The following is a 14,500-nucleotide window of genomic DNA, read 5'->3' on the forward strand; positions in this document are numbered from 1 at the left end:
ATGGCTCTGGGAATGCTCTATTAGTCCAGTGACCGCAGGAGGGTGAAGGGTTGAGGGGGGTGGAGGGTGCTCAGGCTGCCAAACAGCAGGTCACACACTCAGCTTTATCCCCCTCACAAATTCCATGGATTATGATTATTAAGAGCCTTTCACATTCCTGCACAGCGACAGTGAAGCAAACTGTTTACCACTTTACCTCTCTGGGAAGTTTGTACTCGGGGCCTCCGAATTGTGCAGTTGGCTTGAATGAACTATGTGTCTTTTGTCACTGGATCTGGTTTCAGGTGAATTCAGGCAGGAATGTAGGTTGTCACTGCATCAGGCCACCTTAAACCAAAGGCGGCTGCACCTGCAGCAAACAGATACTAATAACTAGATTATATGTTAACATTATTTATTTTTTTAATTCTATAACACTGAATTCATTTTTCTGATTACATTACATTTCATTTAGCTGACGCTTTTATCCAAAGCGACTTACAATAAGTGCATTTCAACCATGAGGGTACAAAACCCAGAACAACAGGAATCAAGAAAATACAATTTCTTCAAGAAAGCCAAACTACAAAGAGCTAAAAGTAAGTGCCATTAAGTGCGCTACTAAAGTTCTACTATTCAAGGTAAATTATGATTAGCTTTGGTTTGTGCAAAAGAAAGACACCTGAAGTAGCAAACAGTGCTACAATGGATATTTTGTAGTGTAGAGCACAGCCTGCTGGTCACACAAGATATTGTGTTCAATTAAAAGTGGATGCGGAGATGTTTTTAATAAGATAACATCATTTCCATTTAAACCAAGACATATAAAAGTTGGGTTTTAAATCTTATCGACACTTAAGTATTGGTCGTAATAGTAATGAAAGAGATTTACAGTCCTAGATTATCTCACTGGTAATGACAGTTACAAAACATTACATAATATGGCAGGAGCCCAAACATTGCTTCTGGTTCAATAAAAGAAAGGGGTGAACTATTTGGCAAGCACAAAGTAAACACAGAAGAGTCCATGCTCAAACACAACAGGTTATGTAATGACAACCCTCAACTTTGAGCAAATGAGACTTGATAGTGATGTTCAAACACAATGAAGAAATAGTGTTGACCTTTACAGATAGTAAGTAATCAGATAGAAAGTAAGTGTGCAAGATTCAATTCAATTCAACTTTATTTATATAGCGCCAAATCACAATATAGGTTATTTCATGGCACTTAACACATTAAAGATGACACAATGAATCAAATGCAGCTCAAAAGCATGTGTAAAATCACATGGGTGGGTTGGAATAAATTAACTATTTAATGGAATAAGGGAACATAACAGGACATGGATGTCCATGACTGTCCATAATGCGCCATTATTTGCTTTTTGACAGACTCTAAAAGACTGTTAAACTTCCCATCCTGGCATTGATTAAACCCCAAAACATCACAACAATAAACATTACATGGAGACGTCAATAAGGTTAAAACCATTTTTTCAAAGGTTCTCCCTATGGAAGCCAAGAATGGTCTAAAATGTAGTTATTTTTTACATGTCGTTGACTTGAGGTCACGAGTTAATCATTACGTTATTGTTACGATTGGGGGCAGGTTGGACCCAAACACACAATACATGGAGGTTCAAAGACTTACAGACAATTTTTGTATTTAAAAAAAAAAAAAATGGAGTTATAGCTGAAATAAAAAACAACAAAAAGGAGAGCCAAGCTTGCTGTATCCTTAAAAATAACCTCCAAAATAAAACCAAACAAACAGATGCAGGGAAGTACAAACAAATTTACAGAAAAAACAAGAAACTAGTGAAAATCCACAACATAAGATTGACAGGCAGGAAACGACAGGGAACACAACGGACTGACAAAGAACTGAGGCAGGAGAGAAGTAAATGTTCAGAGTGCTGATGAGGAAACAAGACACAGGGAAGTGCAAAAACAGGCTGGAAGTTTTCAAAAAGTTTTTTTAATTTTTTTATTTCAAAATAAAACAGGAAGCACAAAACTGAAATAAACACTGCAGAACAGAACCCAAGTGCAAACCATGACAAATATCTCAAGTAAACAAAGCTCGTTTTCTTGTTTTCCATGAGACTTGCAAGCCCGTCCCACTGTGACGGAGTTCCTGAAAGGTCTGGTGAGAATTGTTTTTCTGGACCCGTTTTCTTGATCCCTCACAATACATTGTGTTACTTTGCAATAAGTTTTGCGTAACCACACTATGACATGCATTTCCTCTGACCTCAGAATAAACTGAACTGTATGATAGTAGCGAGACTCAGCGCACCCTCAGCTGTGGTTGCTCTTCTACGAATTGTAACCTCAGTGGGATGTCATGCGTAACCAAATAAAAATGTATCGCACCCGCATCCACTGAGCAGATAAAAGATGTATTTCCTGGCAGCTGTACCTGCTTAAGATTTATGACATAAAAATACGATAGTGTGAACTTCGCTTCTTAAATAGCAATGACTAATTTGAGTGTTATCTTGAGAAAAAGAAACAAGACATTACAATTTCTCCCTGTATAACTCCTTGATTGATGTACAGTCTGATGCCTTGATTAATAACAGGTACAAATGGTCTGATATTTTCAGCTTAAATCAGTTGCTACAGTTCTCAAGATGCCATCTATGCATACCGGCATGGCCCTCTCACGAGCATTAGAAGTAAAATTAGAGGAATCAACCTTTTGTTTCGTCATGATAACGAAGCTTGTTATCTCTAGATAATAAAATAATCAACTTGTCGTAGCAACGATTAAAAAAAATAAATTGCCAGCTCGGCCGTCCTCGGCTTCCATATCAAACAGAAAGAACGTGTTTCTTATTCCAGGAGAATAATTTCAAACAAATTTGCTTTCTGTGAGGTCAGCAGGTGCTCAACAGTAGCCGAGACGGTCACCAGTCACAGGATTAATGACCTCTGTCAGTGGTGCCCTTTTGGCCCAGGCTGAAATACGTCAACTGCGAAACTTTCATGGTCCCTCCCTCTTTTCCCCTAAACTCTAATTATATAATATCTGAAGAAGTAGCAGTTGTTATCATGCCAATGCTCTAAACAGTGTAAACATTAGGCTTGCTAAACTAAATATTGTCTTTAATGCTTACAGATAAGCTTCAAGGACAATTCAAAGGTAAAAATGATAAAGCAAAATGCAAACACATCTAACTCAATATGCAAATTCTCAACATTAACAATAATTATGTATATCATCTGATGATAACCAGCAACTACAGCGTATGAGAGTAAAACCAAGTTTAGCACTCAATGCCCTTCCTCTTAGTCCGCTGTCCAAACCACAGTGAACCTTTCTGGACAAACAGTGGTGAGTTTGAGGACTATTTGAATGCTCATGACCTGTGGGGTTTGTGTAAAAACATGTGATGTAACAATGTCAGACTGCATGAGACATCCAGACATGTCACACGCTGCTGGGGCATATTGCTAATGTCTGAAAAAAGCTTCCCATATAACCTGTTAAATGCAAGTTTTATTGCATGACAAAAATCCTAACGGTCTCAGTTTCCCGTGCCTTCTCATCGCTCATGTTTCTGTATACGTGCACATAAAATAAAAAATTTAATTCTTTTTTTTTTTTTTTTTTTTTTTTTTAAAGAGTCTAAAAAAAAAACTATGTGAGGAAATACACTGGAAGCATGATCAGATTTCTGAGAACAGCGAATGAGTGTGTTAAAGCACAAAATGCTCAATAAAACTCAAATATGTATGCATGCAAGTACTTCAACAATATTCACACAGTGAATTCACATTTTTTTGAAGATACTAAAGTCTCTTTTACGGCGGGTTTTTTTTATTTTTTATTTTTTTTTTATTTTTTTTTTAAAGAAAATAATGTCTGTCAGGTCACAACTACAGTAACTTAGTAAAGGAAAGTTAAGGCTTTAAAAAGAATTTAAAATGTCTTCAAGGAATAGTTCCCCATTTTGGCAAATATGCTTGTTCACTTTCTCTTTCTTTGACCTTTGAAGTAAACTAATGGTAGTTATTGGCTTTGATACAATATCTGTGTTGAAAAATACTGACATTGTACCATTACCACATTTGGTCCAGTATGGGTTCAGCACAGTACACAAGCATTTACCTTCATTACACAATGGTGTGGCCTTCCAGAAATGTCTTAAATAGTGCTCTCCTTGTCTGTGTCCTCTTGGTTTTTGGCTATGTTGATATTGGCATGTCCATTTCCGACTCCGTTACCCTCCAGTACATTTTCTCTGGCTTGACTCCTCAGTGCTAACTTCTTCTGTCTCTTGACGATTTTGAGGTAGACGCCTCCCCACAGCATGTTGGCCAGGAAGTAGAGTCCGGTAATCAGCCCCATGAATCTTATTCTGGAAGTAAATGCAATATTGTCACTGTAAGTACTTCGGTTTGGGATTACTAGTTCAAATTTTTGGACACATTAACAAATGGTGTGCTACGGTTAAGATATAGATGAGAAATTCCATTAATACAGGATGATCGAAAATGTGCGTGACTGTTCCTGTTACGTATGAACAGAGCACAACAAAGTAATGCTCAAGGAGCAGGAGGAAGTAATAACTTTCATGAGGACATTCTAAGTTTTGTCAATTGATCAACATCAGCACCTGTGTTACACACGTTTTTTTGTCACCACCGGTACGTGAACATTTGTGATTTCACCTTGGGCTTGAGCACATTCGTGTTTCAATGTCCAACAACGAAGAAGGTGCAACAAGTGGGTTTTCGTTGACATTCGTAGGATTGTGTATCGTGAATTTGTCCCTCAAAAGGTTATTGCTTCCCCCTGCTCAATGCATATTACTGTCCGGTGATCCGTTTTGATCTCGCCTCATATGTTTATGTTCTTGGGTATTCAATTTACTTTAAACTGCCACTAGTGTTGTAGTTGATACGGGACATCATTTGATAGAGACAGCATAGCAAAAACAATCTGACAAGTAAAATTAACTTCAATAAAATGCAAAACAAATTAAGGTAATCTGTTCAATAAGACAAAGAAAGGTCACTTGACTCAAATTTTATGGACACCTTTTCAATATAAATGTTTAAAATAAACATGACTTGGTATATTACAAGTAGAGTATTCACGCAGGATGATAAAGGTCTGGTTCTACTGTACCTAAATGCATCAGCATCATAGAGTCTACATGCTCCACGGCCTCCACACTGCTTGGAGCCCCACTTCAAACAGGTTCGGTCAATCAGTGCTCCAAAATAAATAGGCGGAGGGATCCCACCTGGAAACACAAAGTGTACATACAAACTCATAAAATATCTAAAATATCTTCATTAAAAGGTTGATATACTAGTTGTGTTTTAGGTTTTACTAAGAACAGTAATGTACTCACCCAGAGTTCTTACTATCAGTGTCTGCATTCCCAAAGCCAGCGACTTCAGGTCGGGCTGTATGGATCTGAATTATTGAACAAGAGGCACCATATTAGAAGTTTGTATAAGCAACACATACCAAGACTGACAATAGTCTTACAGACGCACACTAAAATTAAGCAATAATGAAGAACAGAGATGATTTCTTGAGGTCAATTTGTCAAAGCTGGATTATCATGGATAATTACATAAAGTCCCGAGTCTTGTTGTTGACACTTTTAAGGACCATAAAAATCTCCACAAATGCCAAAGATCAACACCTGCAAGGCATTCTTATACTGAGCCATAAGAGATGGTACCTGAGCTATAAAGTTGATCGGCTCCAGTGTCACTCACCTGAGCAGTACGATGTATCCCGGCGTGCCCCCGCAGGCAGAAATGAAAGACCCCACCACGGACAAAGACATGTAGATTTTGAATTTGCTTTCACAGTCGCTCTTCCTGGGGCACTGACCCAGCACTGCAGACATGTTGATGGCTGGAGTCATCGTCTCCTCAGTGCACATACACTTATGAAACACCTAAAGAAACCAGAAGGATCGAGGCTAATTGGAGGCTGTGGGTTTGTGCTGTTTTTTTTTTTAATTTTTTACAGCTGCTGATTCTTATAAATCCAAGTTTTTGTTTTTAAAATTAAAATGCTTATCACCTATTTATGCTCGTCTGACATTTCAAATGACAACATTCTTCACTTTTACACCAGCCTTTGGAAAACCCACCAGTCCCTAACACTGCTTATGAGTATATACTGTATTCAAAGATAAATTGCTAAAAGAGATTTCCAAATGCAACCTTGCAATCTTGCTTGTTAAAGCCAGTACTTTGTCAGGAATCTGTGCATGTCTCCTACTCTGTCGCTGTTTTCCTCCACGTGTCTTTATGTGTGTCAGATAATCTGTCCGTCTCCACCGTTTTTATATGAGTCTCTGTAAATTGCTGCCTCACCATGTCTCTGCCGGTGCTGGTGGAGGTCTGGCAGCCGGCCAGGCAGGGCGAGGCGTACGTCATGCCATTGTCGGCGCACACTGGGTCCCAGTGCTTCTTTGAGCAGGAGCAGCCCATGTTGCACTGCGACAGCAGAGTCTGTGGGTTGTAGGACACTTGAGGAGACCTGGGTGCACACGGACACGGATGAGTATTCTTAATTTGCAATGACGTCACAAACATTTCAGATGCAACCAGGCTTTATAAATAAACCTTATAGACATACGTGTGCGTGCGTGCCACTCACCCTTGATATGAGACAGTGAGACCGGCCACCTCTGCATTGTCACACCGGATGAAACCCTGAATGGAAAGCAAACAAAAGGCCCCGAGAGAGGCAAGGATGGACACCCGGGCTGCTCCGACGATGCCAAGCTTGAAACGCTTCAGCACAAAACCTCCGGAGATGATGCCCAGAGCCACTGCGGGCAGGTTCAGTGCACCTAAATGGATACAACGGGAAAAAAAATGATGACATGAAAATGCTCCACTGGTCATTATTTTTGGATATATTGTAAGAACCAACTGAGCATTTAGCATTTTTTTTTTTTTTGATGTAGGAGCTGGTGAGGAAACGTAAATGAAACTGGGAAATTGTGAGACAAAATGTCAGGAATGTCTTTGAAGGTATGTGGAACAGTTTTCTCTGTTTGTAATTTCTATTGAATCAGATTTAACGACCGTTTGGTGCTGCAGCAGTATCCCTGGTGCTGCTGCATTCAAATGTTTCTGTCCAGCAGCGAGTTGTTGTCGTGCTGATGTTATGTTTCATGATAAAAAGTTACTGTGGAACAATCCATGTTGTAACAATAACACCGTTAGCTGGCCACTCAGGTAAACAGTCATTAAATGCTAATCATAGCTACTTGATAGACAAACACTCACACCAAAGGAGAGCCCACAGTGGGCCGCTCACATTTTAACTTTATCGCTCACAATCACACTTCCCTTCAATAACATCATTGTTTTAGAAGCCTCGGGCTGCACGGTGCTGCTGCATACCTATGAGGAAAATGGCCTTGGAGGGCGACTGGCCGTAGATCTGCTCCATGAACTTTGGCTTGAAGGTGATCATGCCGATGAAGCCGTTTACTGACACCAGGTAGGTGAGGATCATCAGTGAGAAGATGCTGTTTTTGAAGAGCCGCCTCAGAGATGGTAGGAAATCTGGTGAAGAACAACAACAACAAAAACAGAGATTAAAACAAAAGAATTTTTACTGAGATAAACCTTTTTACAATGGTAGAAAAAAACCCCTCTATTTCATATTATTTACACATCTAAACATGTTACAGCACAAATGTTTAGATAAATAGATTTATTGCTTATATCCATTTAAAATTACAAATATTACCTGACCGAACATCTTGCCAATTTAATTTCTTTAAGACTTTTCATTTTTGTTATTTTTATTGACATACATCCATCCATCGCAGATTTTTGGACAACCTCTTCTGTAATATCTCTTTCAGATAATAACACATCATAACGTGAACATTTTGCAGACACTTATGATTTCATGTTGTGTATTGTACTTCTGCATAACTCTTTCCCAGTTATATAATATACATGCAGATATTGTATTTATTTAGATGTGATTAGTTACTGCAAGTATTCAGGGTGAGTGGTCTGGGCTCTTTGTTCTGTCTAGGTCATACATGGTTGGTGATTAAACATATTAACTCTAAAACCCTAAAAAACAGTGACATATTAAAGGGGGATTAAAATCCAGGAGTTCTTAGCCTACATCGTTATAGATAAGGTTAGGTAGTTACTTTATTAATCCCCGAGGGGAGAAAAAAAAGAAAGAAAAAAAAAGGCATTTTTCATGACTTTCTTTTAAGTTTTATGGGAGGCTTTGGGCTGAATGTATGTCCTCTGGCTTATCTAAACATTGTGTCACCTTTAGCCAGCTCCTGGAACGAGACCGACCTCTCCTTCTCCTCGTGATCCTGGGTTTCTTCTGGCAGGAAATTCTCCTGCTCCGCCACCGTGACCAGCTCCCTGCTTTTACTCTGCCTCTGCTCTTGCCCCTGCTTGGGCAGAGACTTGGGCAGGAACCAAAAGGGGATACTGGACAGGAGAATCACCATGCCGGTCACTATGAAGCCCAGCCACCAGGCTCCCACCCAGCGGGAGTCCTTATGGGTGATGGTGATGCTGTCTACAGAGCGGGAGAAGGATGTTGACTGTAGGTTGTGAAGGGAATCGTGTTTGAACCCACAAACCCTGATAGTTCAGCCATTAGCAGAGAATGAAAGCATTGAGTCCACTCATTCACGAATGGTCAACAGATCTAAGCCACATACCAAACGATAAGTCCTACGATATCAGCAGGGTAACATGTTGGGAAATACTCCTCCACTTTGACGACCCATAATCAGTGAATGATCAACACTGCCCATGCAAGTTCAAAAGAATTAACTAAATTGCTGAAGGGCTCTTTAATGTGGGATTTTTGTCTCACTGACGTAAAATCATGGATAACCATTACTATTGCAAAATACTCAAATTACTGAAATGACAGCCAGCGTGTTGTGCACCGTTACAACTTCACATGAATCAATCTTCCTTCTTGATATCAAGTAGTCCTGTACCTAAATCCACAGATCCAATGTCCACGTAGATCTTGGCGAGGAAGGACCCGAGCATGAACCCAAACATTGGTCCTAAGATTCCCACGGTATGGATACAGGCTGGAAAATGGGAAAAGAAACGCAGGGAAATAAAAGAAAATACTGTTTTTAAGCAGTTTCTGGAAGTACAGTGGACATCTGAATGGTACAGAAGAGGTGTACAGTAAGGCAACATTAATACACTAGAGGCTGATGAAGTCAAAGTAGCATAAAGTAGCTGGGTGAAACAGAAAAAAAACAAAAAACAATGAAGTGGAAAGTTTGTAAAGTATACAGGAAAAATGGCACATACAAGTTACAGATCTTGAACCACAACAGGTGCACGGTTGTAACGAGAATCAAAAAAGAGCAGAATACTGGCACTCACAGGTGAAAATTTATCTGAAAATGTGTAAAATGCCCCAAAAAACTAGTAAAGACAGCAAACTGTTAAAACTAACTTACCCAAATAGAAAGGAGTGTTCTCTTCTCTGGAGAAGTCATCCAGGTAGGAGACTCCCAGGGGCATGATGGGAGTCTCTCCGATTCCACGCAGCATGTTTCCCAAGAACACGTAGATCCACATGGACGAGCCGGTTGCCTTTTCACAAGCTGAGGGGAGGAACACGGGACTTGAAACTGGCACTGGTATGAACTCAATTCATTTTGTATGAAAAAATAAAAAAAAAAAAAAAAAAAATGGACAAGCGGCTGAAAACACTGTGACAAATATAGATTTCCAAACCTGAGAGAGTTAATGCAGTGAGTGTGTTTGCCAGATACCTGTTATGGCCTCTACATCAGGCGTCTCATCTGCTTCTATCATGCTGTGGTTGGACAGACAGGGCAGGGTGCTCTCAGTGCTGTTGACATCAGCGATGTGAGACACACTGGTCTCATATTTATACCTAGAAAATGTTAAAAAAAAAAGTTATTACAAGACGGTCTGAAAATCATGGATATTAAATACACTCTACACAAACTTTCAATTTCAGTAAAACCATGAATGTTTGTGTGACGCGTGATGTACACATGTACTTTGATTAGATATTTTAGAAAACATGCATGTAACATCTGAAGCGTCACATGTTTTACAAGTCAAGCATTCTCGATAACTACAAAAATGACCAACAGTATGCACATAAGGATTAAAACAATAAACACCAAAGGTCCTGGTTTATTGTTTGTCCATTGGTTATTGGACGTGTATTGAACTGCAACTTTGTTAAAGGTAACTGAGATAATTTACATTATCACTTAATCATTTGGGAAAATGTAGTTTTCTTTTACTTTGACTTTATGTTGTACTCACTTATCAGATATTCCTATATTTTGACAACATGATATATTTATCTGGCTGTCTCGGCATGTAATAAAGCACCCATGTGTATATGGGCTGGTCTGTGCACTTAACTTGGAGGTAACAGGCTGCATACACGGGTTGGGAAGGAGGCTCAGTAATGACAGGTTTGCTCTGGGGGCCCATACAGGTTACTTTACGATATTACTATTGCATTTTGAAAATGGGGCCTCACTCGAATTTGTAGTTCTTTGATAGTACCATTTCTAGTTCAACTAAACATTCTGCATCCACAGCAGGTCTTCCTCCAAGAACCATTTCATTATATGACTTATGTGCATCCTTACTGCAGATATATACCTTAATAGGACCAAAAAGTTACATATACAACAGTCTATAATTAATAAGGAGAAGGAAGCTGTGTACTAACAGTCCCTGGAAGAAGTGAGGCAGCGCTATGAGGAAAGATCCAGTAGCCATGATCAGACAGCCAATACCAATCAGCCTGGGACGATGGAGCTTCGCACCAAAGTAGCTCACAAAGGCTACCACCAGCAGGTTACCTTGGGAAGAAAATTCAAAGTTAATGACTGCATGAATGAATGAGGGAATTAGTTATTGGCAACTATTTACAAACACGAGAGTTGTACCAGTCTTGTCATCTTACTCGGGTCAAGAAATCATATCGGCTTCCCATTTAGGATGAAACATTAGTACTAAATGGAACATCAATCTGTTGTTCTTGTGTCAATATGTTACCATTTAAAATACCTGGATGTAGTTCAAATACAGTGGCACATACCCATTTCGAAGCTGCCATCTATAACACCAATCAGGGAACTGGGAATATCGAAGCGCCTTTCAATCTGGGTGATAGAGCTCTTCATGTAGGCTCCACAAAAGGCTTTGGCAAAATATACAAATGCCAGAGAGGCCAGGAAGAGCTGGAAAACACACACAAGTTGTTAGATGAAGCTGTTGGGGTGGGGGGTTGATTAGATTAGATTTTGTGAAAAGAGCTGCCAGACTGGAGTATCTCTTTTTACCTGGTAATCTCTTTTTAATGTCTTTAGAGTGAAAGGATTAGAGGACTCCTTTCCAGTTTCAGTAAAAAAAAAAATGAAAGTTTCTGAATTGGGCTTTTTTAAATGATGAAAGGATGTAATCGTAACTCGTTTAGACATTAAGGGAACAGCTGTATGACATTTGATTGATTAGAGTCTTTATAACAGGATAAAGCCAGAAGTCACTAGGCTATTGTTTAAAATACAATCTACATCAATTCAATTGTTTAACATCTCACTTCATTAGTTCTTGTCTAATCATAGCCTACAATTAATGTCTGGACATGATAGGTCTACAGGGCTGCTGTGAATGGGATCTACTAGCCAATAGTCGTATTGTAGACTTTCTAAAATCGTAGCAAAAGTGTCAGTAATAGACAAAACTGCAATAAGAGGGAAAACAAATCCTTACGTTGTCTGTCTTCAACTTGATTCTTGAAATGGTAAAGATGCTAACTTTGTATAGATTTAGGCTCACTTTTTTAGGATATTATCATGGAGACTTTTCATCAGTCCATAATTAAGGGTTGTGTTGTTTTAAAAATCACTGAGAATTTTGAGAAGTAAATCTGACGCTGTTGTCTGTAAATGGTAGATGAAATCCTTCAACAGTTTTTGGTATTTTCCAGGAATTCTCTTGTCACAAATCTTATTTACGTGCAGCTGTATCTTTGACAGATTGTCAATGATTAAAGAGGACTCTCCCTGGGATGTATAGGTCACAGATTATTCTGTGAATACGCCGATAACTGCAGCTACATGCCTGACAGTTTAAGGTCTGCCAGTAAACATTTCCTCCAGAGCCCAATATTGGTTTTATTTTTTTTAACAAAGACAGGTTTCACGAATGACTTTATTTTTAGAAATGAATATTAATTTCCCTTTGAGCTGATAATCTCCCATTTTTCTATGTCATTGTGTAATATGTACTATAGCCAATGATGTAAGCATTTAACTGTGTCAACATATTGAGAAAGTGTGCAAATAAACTGCGCTTTCATTTTGGAACTACAGATCACAGAAATCAGTCTCAAAGTTTCAGAGTTTTTAAAAGCAAAATGGAGCTTTTTCTGTTGAAGTTCTGGCTTTTACCGCTTCAACAGGTTTACACTGACATATAATACCGTACAAAGACAAATCATGTTAAAAATGTAACTCAAACATTTAATAGCCCGATCGTCTCACAGGTTTAAACTTTTTTGGGGGTGTTTGGCTTGGCTGCTTTTAACTTTAAAAAAAATGAAGACTATATATGAAGAGTCCCAAATATTTTGTAAAACTGCCAGACTGCAAGATTTCACTGACCTTGAGCTTGGAGCAACATGCCTCACGTGTTTTCTTGGACTCACTCATGATGCTGACGTGCTCAACGGATGGGAGAAAGCCCAAAACACCAAAAGACCTGCAAAAAAGCAACAAAAATATGATTTGGACCAAATCATTTACATCAAATAGACTTTTTGCAAAAATATTTAAAAAAAAACCAAATTATATGCAACTATAAAAGCTGTGTTTTGCAGTGTAGCGTTATATTTAGCAAACATAAGTAATAAGGACATCTTGTCCGTAGTCTGAATTTAGTAATTTCATTGATTGCTATCAAACTAATTTTGTTTCTCAGTTTTTACACAAAAAAAATATTACAGTTACAAAAAAGGTTTAAAACATTTTAGTCTCAGTGCATCCTAAATATGTAAATATGTAACGTAATGTAATCCTAAATAAGAACTTGTAGAATCAGAAGTAGTGAAAAAGCAAAAAAAAAAATTTACCTGAGAGGCAGCAGGGGTCCTGTGAGGGATGGCAGCTGCAGGCTTGTTTTACCGGACAGGACTTTGCGCTTAAAGCAAGACTCTTATCACAAACAAATTATAACATGGCCTGTGATCAGTAACTCAGGCACTCATCTGCACTTGTTGACTTGTTATCAATAAAAAGCCCCTCTAGCACTGATACGCGTACAATCAAACACAAAGCGTGACTGCCTGTGGTTGTCCAGTAGGATGCTTGTCTGACTAGCAAACGAAAAGGTTCAGAGGTTCACTCAATACAAACACACAGGGACATTCGCAGTCTCACACATCCTCCTCTGTGAACATCATAAGCCTCCCGAGTAGCCATCCTTTTGAACGCACAACAAACAGCAGCAGCGTGAAGTTGGCCAAAGCTTATTGTGGTACAAGCCTGCTGTTTCTGTTGGTTTGCTAGATTCAAAGAGGGAAATGCTTTCCTCTCCCGCAGAAATTCAGCTTTTCTAAGGCTGGGTGCTTTCAAGGCCTGATCAAAGTCTTCCTGTCCTATTGATAGCCCCTAACAATGGCATCCTCCCTGTGTCCTAATGGTTGAGTACTGTATATCTCATTAGCTTATCTCACTTGTTAAACAGTATGTAAAGCATACATTATACATAAAACAAAACAAAAAACTATCAAACATAAAAAAAATTAAAAAAAATCCACTATTGCAAATTGTATCTTTGTATGTGGAGTCTCCAGTTGGTGGTGTAACGATGTAGTCTCAAGCACTGACAGTGTGAAAGGAACAAAGTCACACTCAAACTTATCCGATCGAGGCAGCAGGAGACCAGCAACTCCCATGTACAGTGAGGTAAAATGACCGTTTTTGTCAAAGGAGTCTGGTTGCTGTGAAGAGAGATATAACGGCTTCAGTTTCCCATCAGAAAGGACTCCAAAACAGCGAGCACTTGCACAGATATGGAGCAAATATATTTTGTTCCTAACAACATACTCAGCAGCACAATGCTTAGTTTCTGTGCCCGCAGCTCTCTGAGCTCCATCTATTGCAGGTAATACACTGGCTATGGAAAAGTATACCACACAACTCAACCTAAAACAACCCACACTATCCCTTTAATGGAGCCAAGAGTGATACAAGTCAAAGCAGTGTTGCTGCCAATATGGAAGTTGCATCAATGTGTAGTTAGGTAAATCGTTCTGTTTACTCAATCGAAAACAGATGGAGACTTCTTTTTTTTTTTTTTTTTTAAGTAAATAACAAAAATATGTTGAAAGGGAAGTTTTTTTTTTTTTTTTAATTGATAACTCATTAAATTTGAATCAGATTTTTAATTTGGAAATCTAATAGATGTAAAGATTACTCATGTTATAGGCTTTGGTCTGTGCTGTC

General features: G+C 38.8%; 1 protein-coding gene across 1 annotated transcript; it reads right to left on the reverse strand.

Moving 5' to 3' along the window:
- Positions 1 to 1,147: 1,147 nt before the first annotated feature.
- Positions 1,148 to 13,431, reverse strand: LOC138202555 (solute carrier organic anion transporter family member 1C1-like). The gene is made up of 15 exons (XM_069156655.1): positions 13,126 to 13,431; positions 12,659 to 12,755; positions 11,092 to 11,233; positions 10,720 to 10,852; positions 9,773 to 9,897; positions 9,455 to 9,601; positions 8,972 to 9,070; positions 8,278 to 8,538; positions 7,377 to 7,541; positions 6,622 to 6,817; positions 6,336 to 6,501; positions 5,727 to 5,911; positions 5,351 to 5,415; positions 5,122 to 5,239; positions 1,148 to 4,348 (listed from the first exon to the last, which is right to left on the reverse strand). Exons 2-15 carry the CDS (start codon positions 12,704 to 12,706, stop codon positions 4,135 to 4,137), a joined length of 2,064 nt encoding a protein of 687 aa, XP_069012756.1. The 5' UTR covers positions 12,707 to 12,755; positions 13,126 to 13,431; the 3' UTR covers positions 1,148 to 4,134.
- Between the last annotated feature and the right edge of the window lie 1,069 nt (positions 13,432 to 14,500).

Source organism: Embiotoca jacksoni, unplaced genomic scaffold, assembly GCF_022577435.1.
Source record: "Embiotoca jacksoni isolate LCO1_2020_lvr unplaced genomic scaffold, fEmbJac1.0.p SCAF_21, whole genome shotgun sequence".
In the NCBI taxonomy this organism is placed as follows: domain Eukaryota; kingdom Metazoa; phylum Chordata; class Actinopteri; family Embiotocidae; genus Embiotoca; species Embiotoca jacksoni.

Coding starts and splice junctions, on each gene's coding strand:
- LOC138202555 (XM_069156655.1), bottom strand. CDS start 12,706: ATGAGTGAGTCCAAGAAAACACGTGAGGCATGTTGCTCCAAGCTCAAG. Junction 10,853..11,091: donor AGATGGCAGCTTCGAAATGG/GTATGTGCCACT, acceptor TTTCTTCCCAAG/GTAACCTGCTGGTGGTAGCC. Junction 4,349..5,121: donor TATGATGCTGATGCATTTAG/GTACAGTAGAAC, acceptor ATTTACTTCCAG/AATAAGATTCATGGGGCTGA.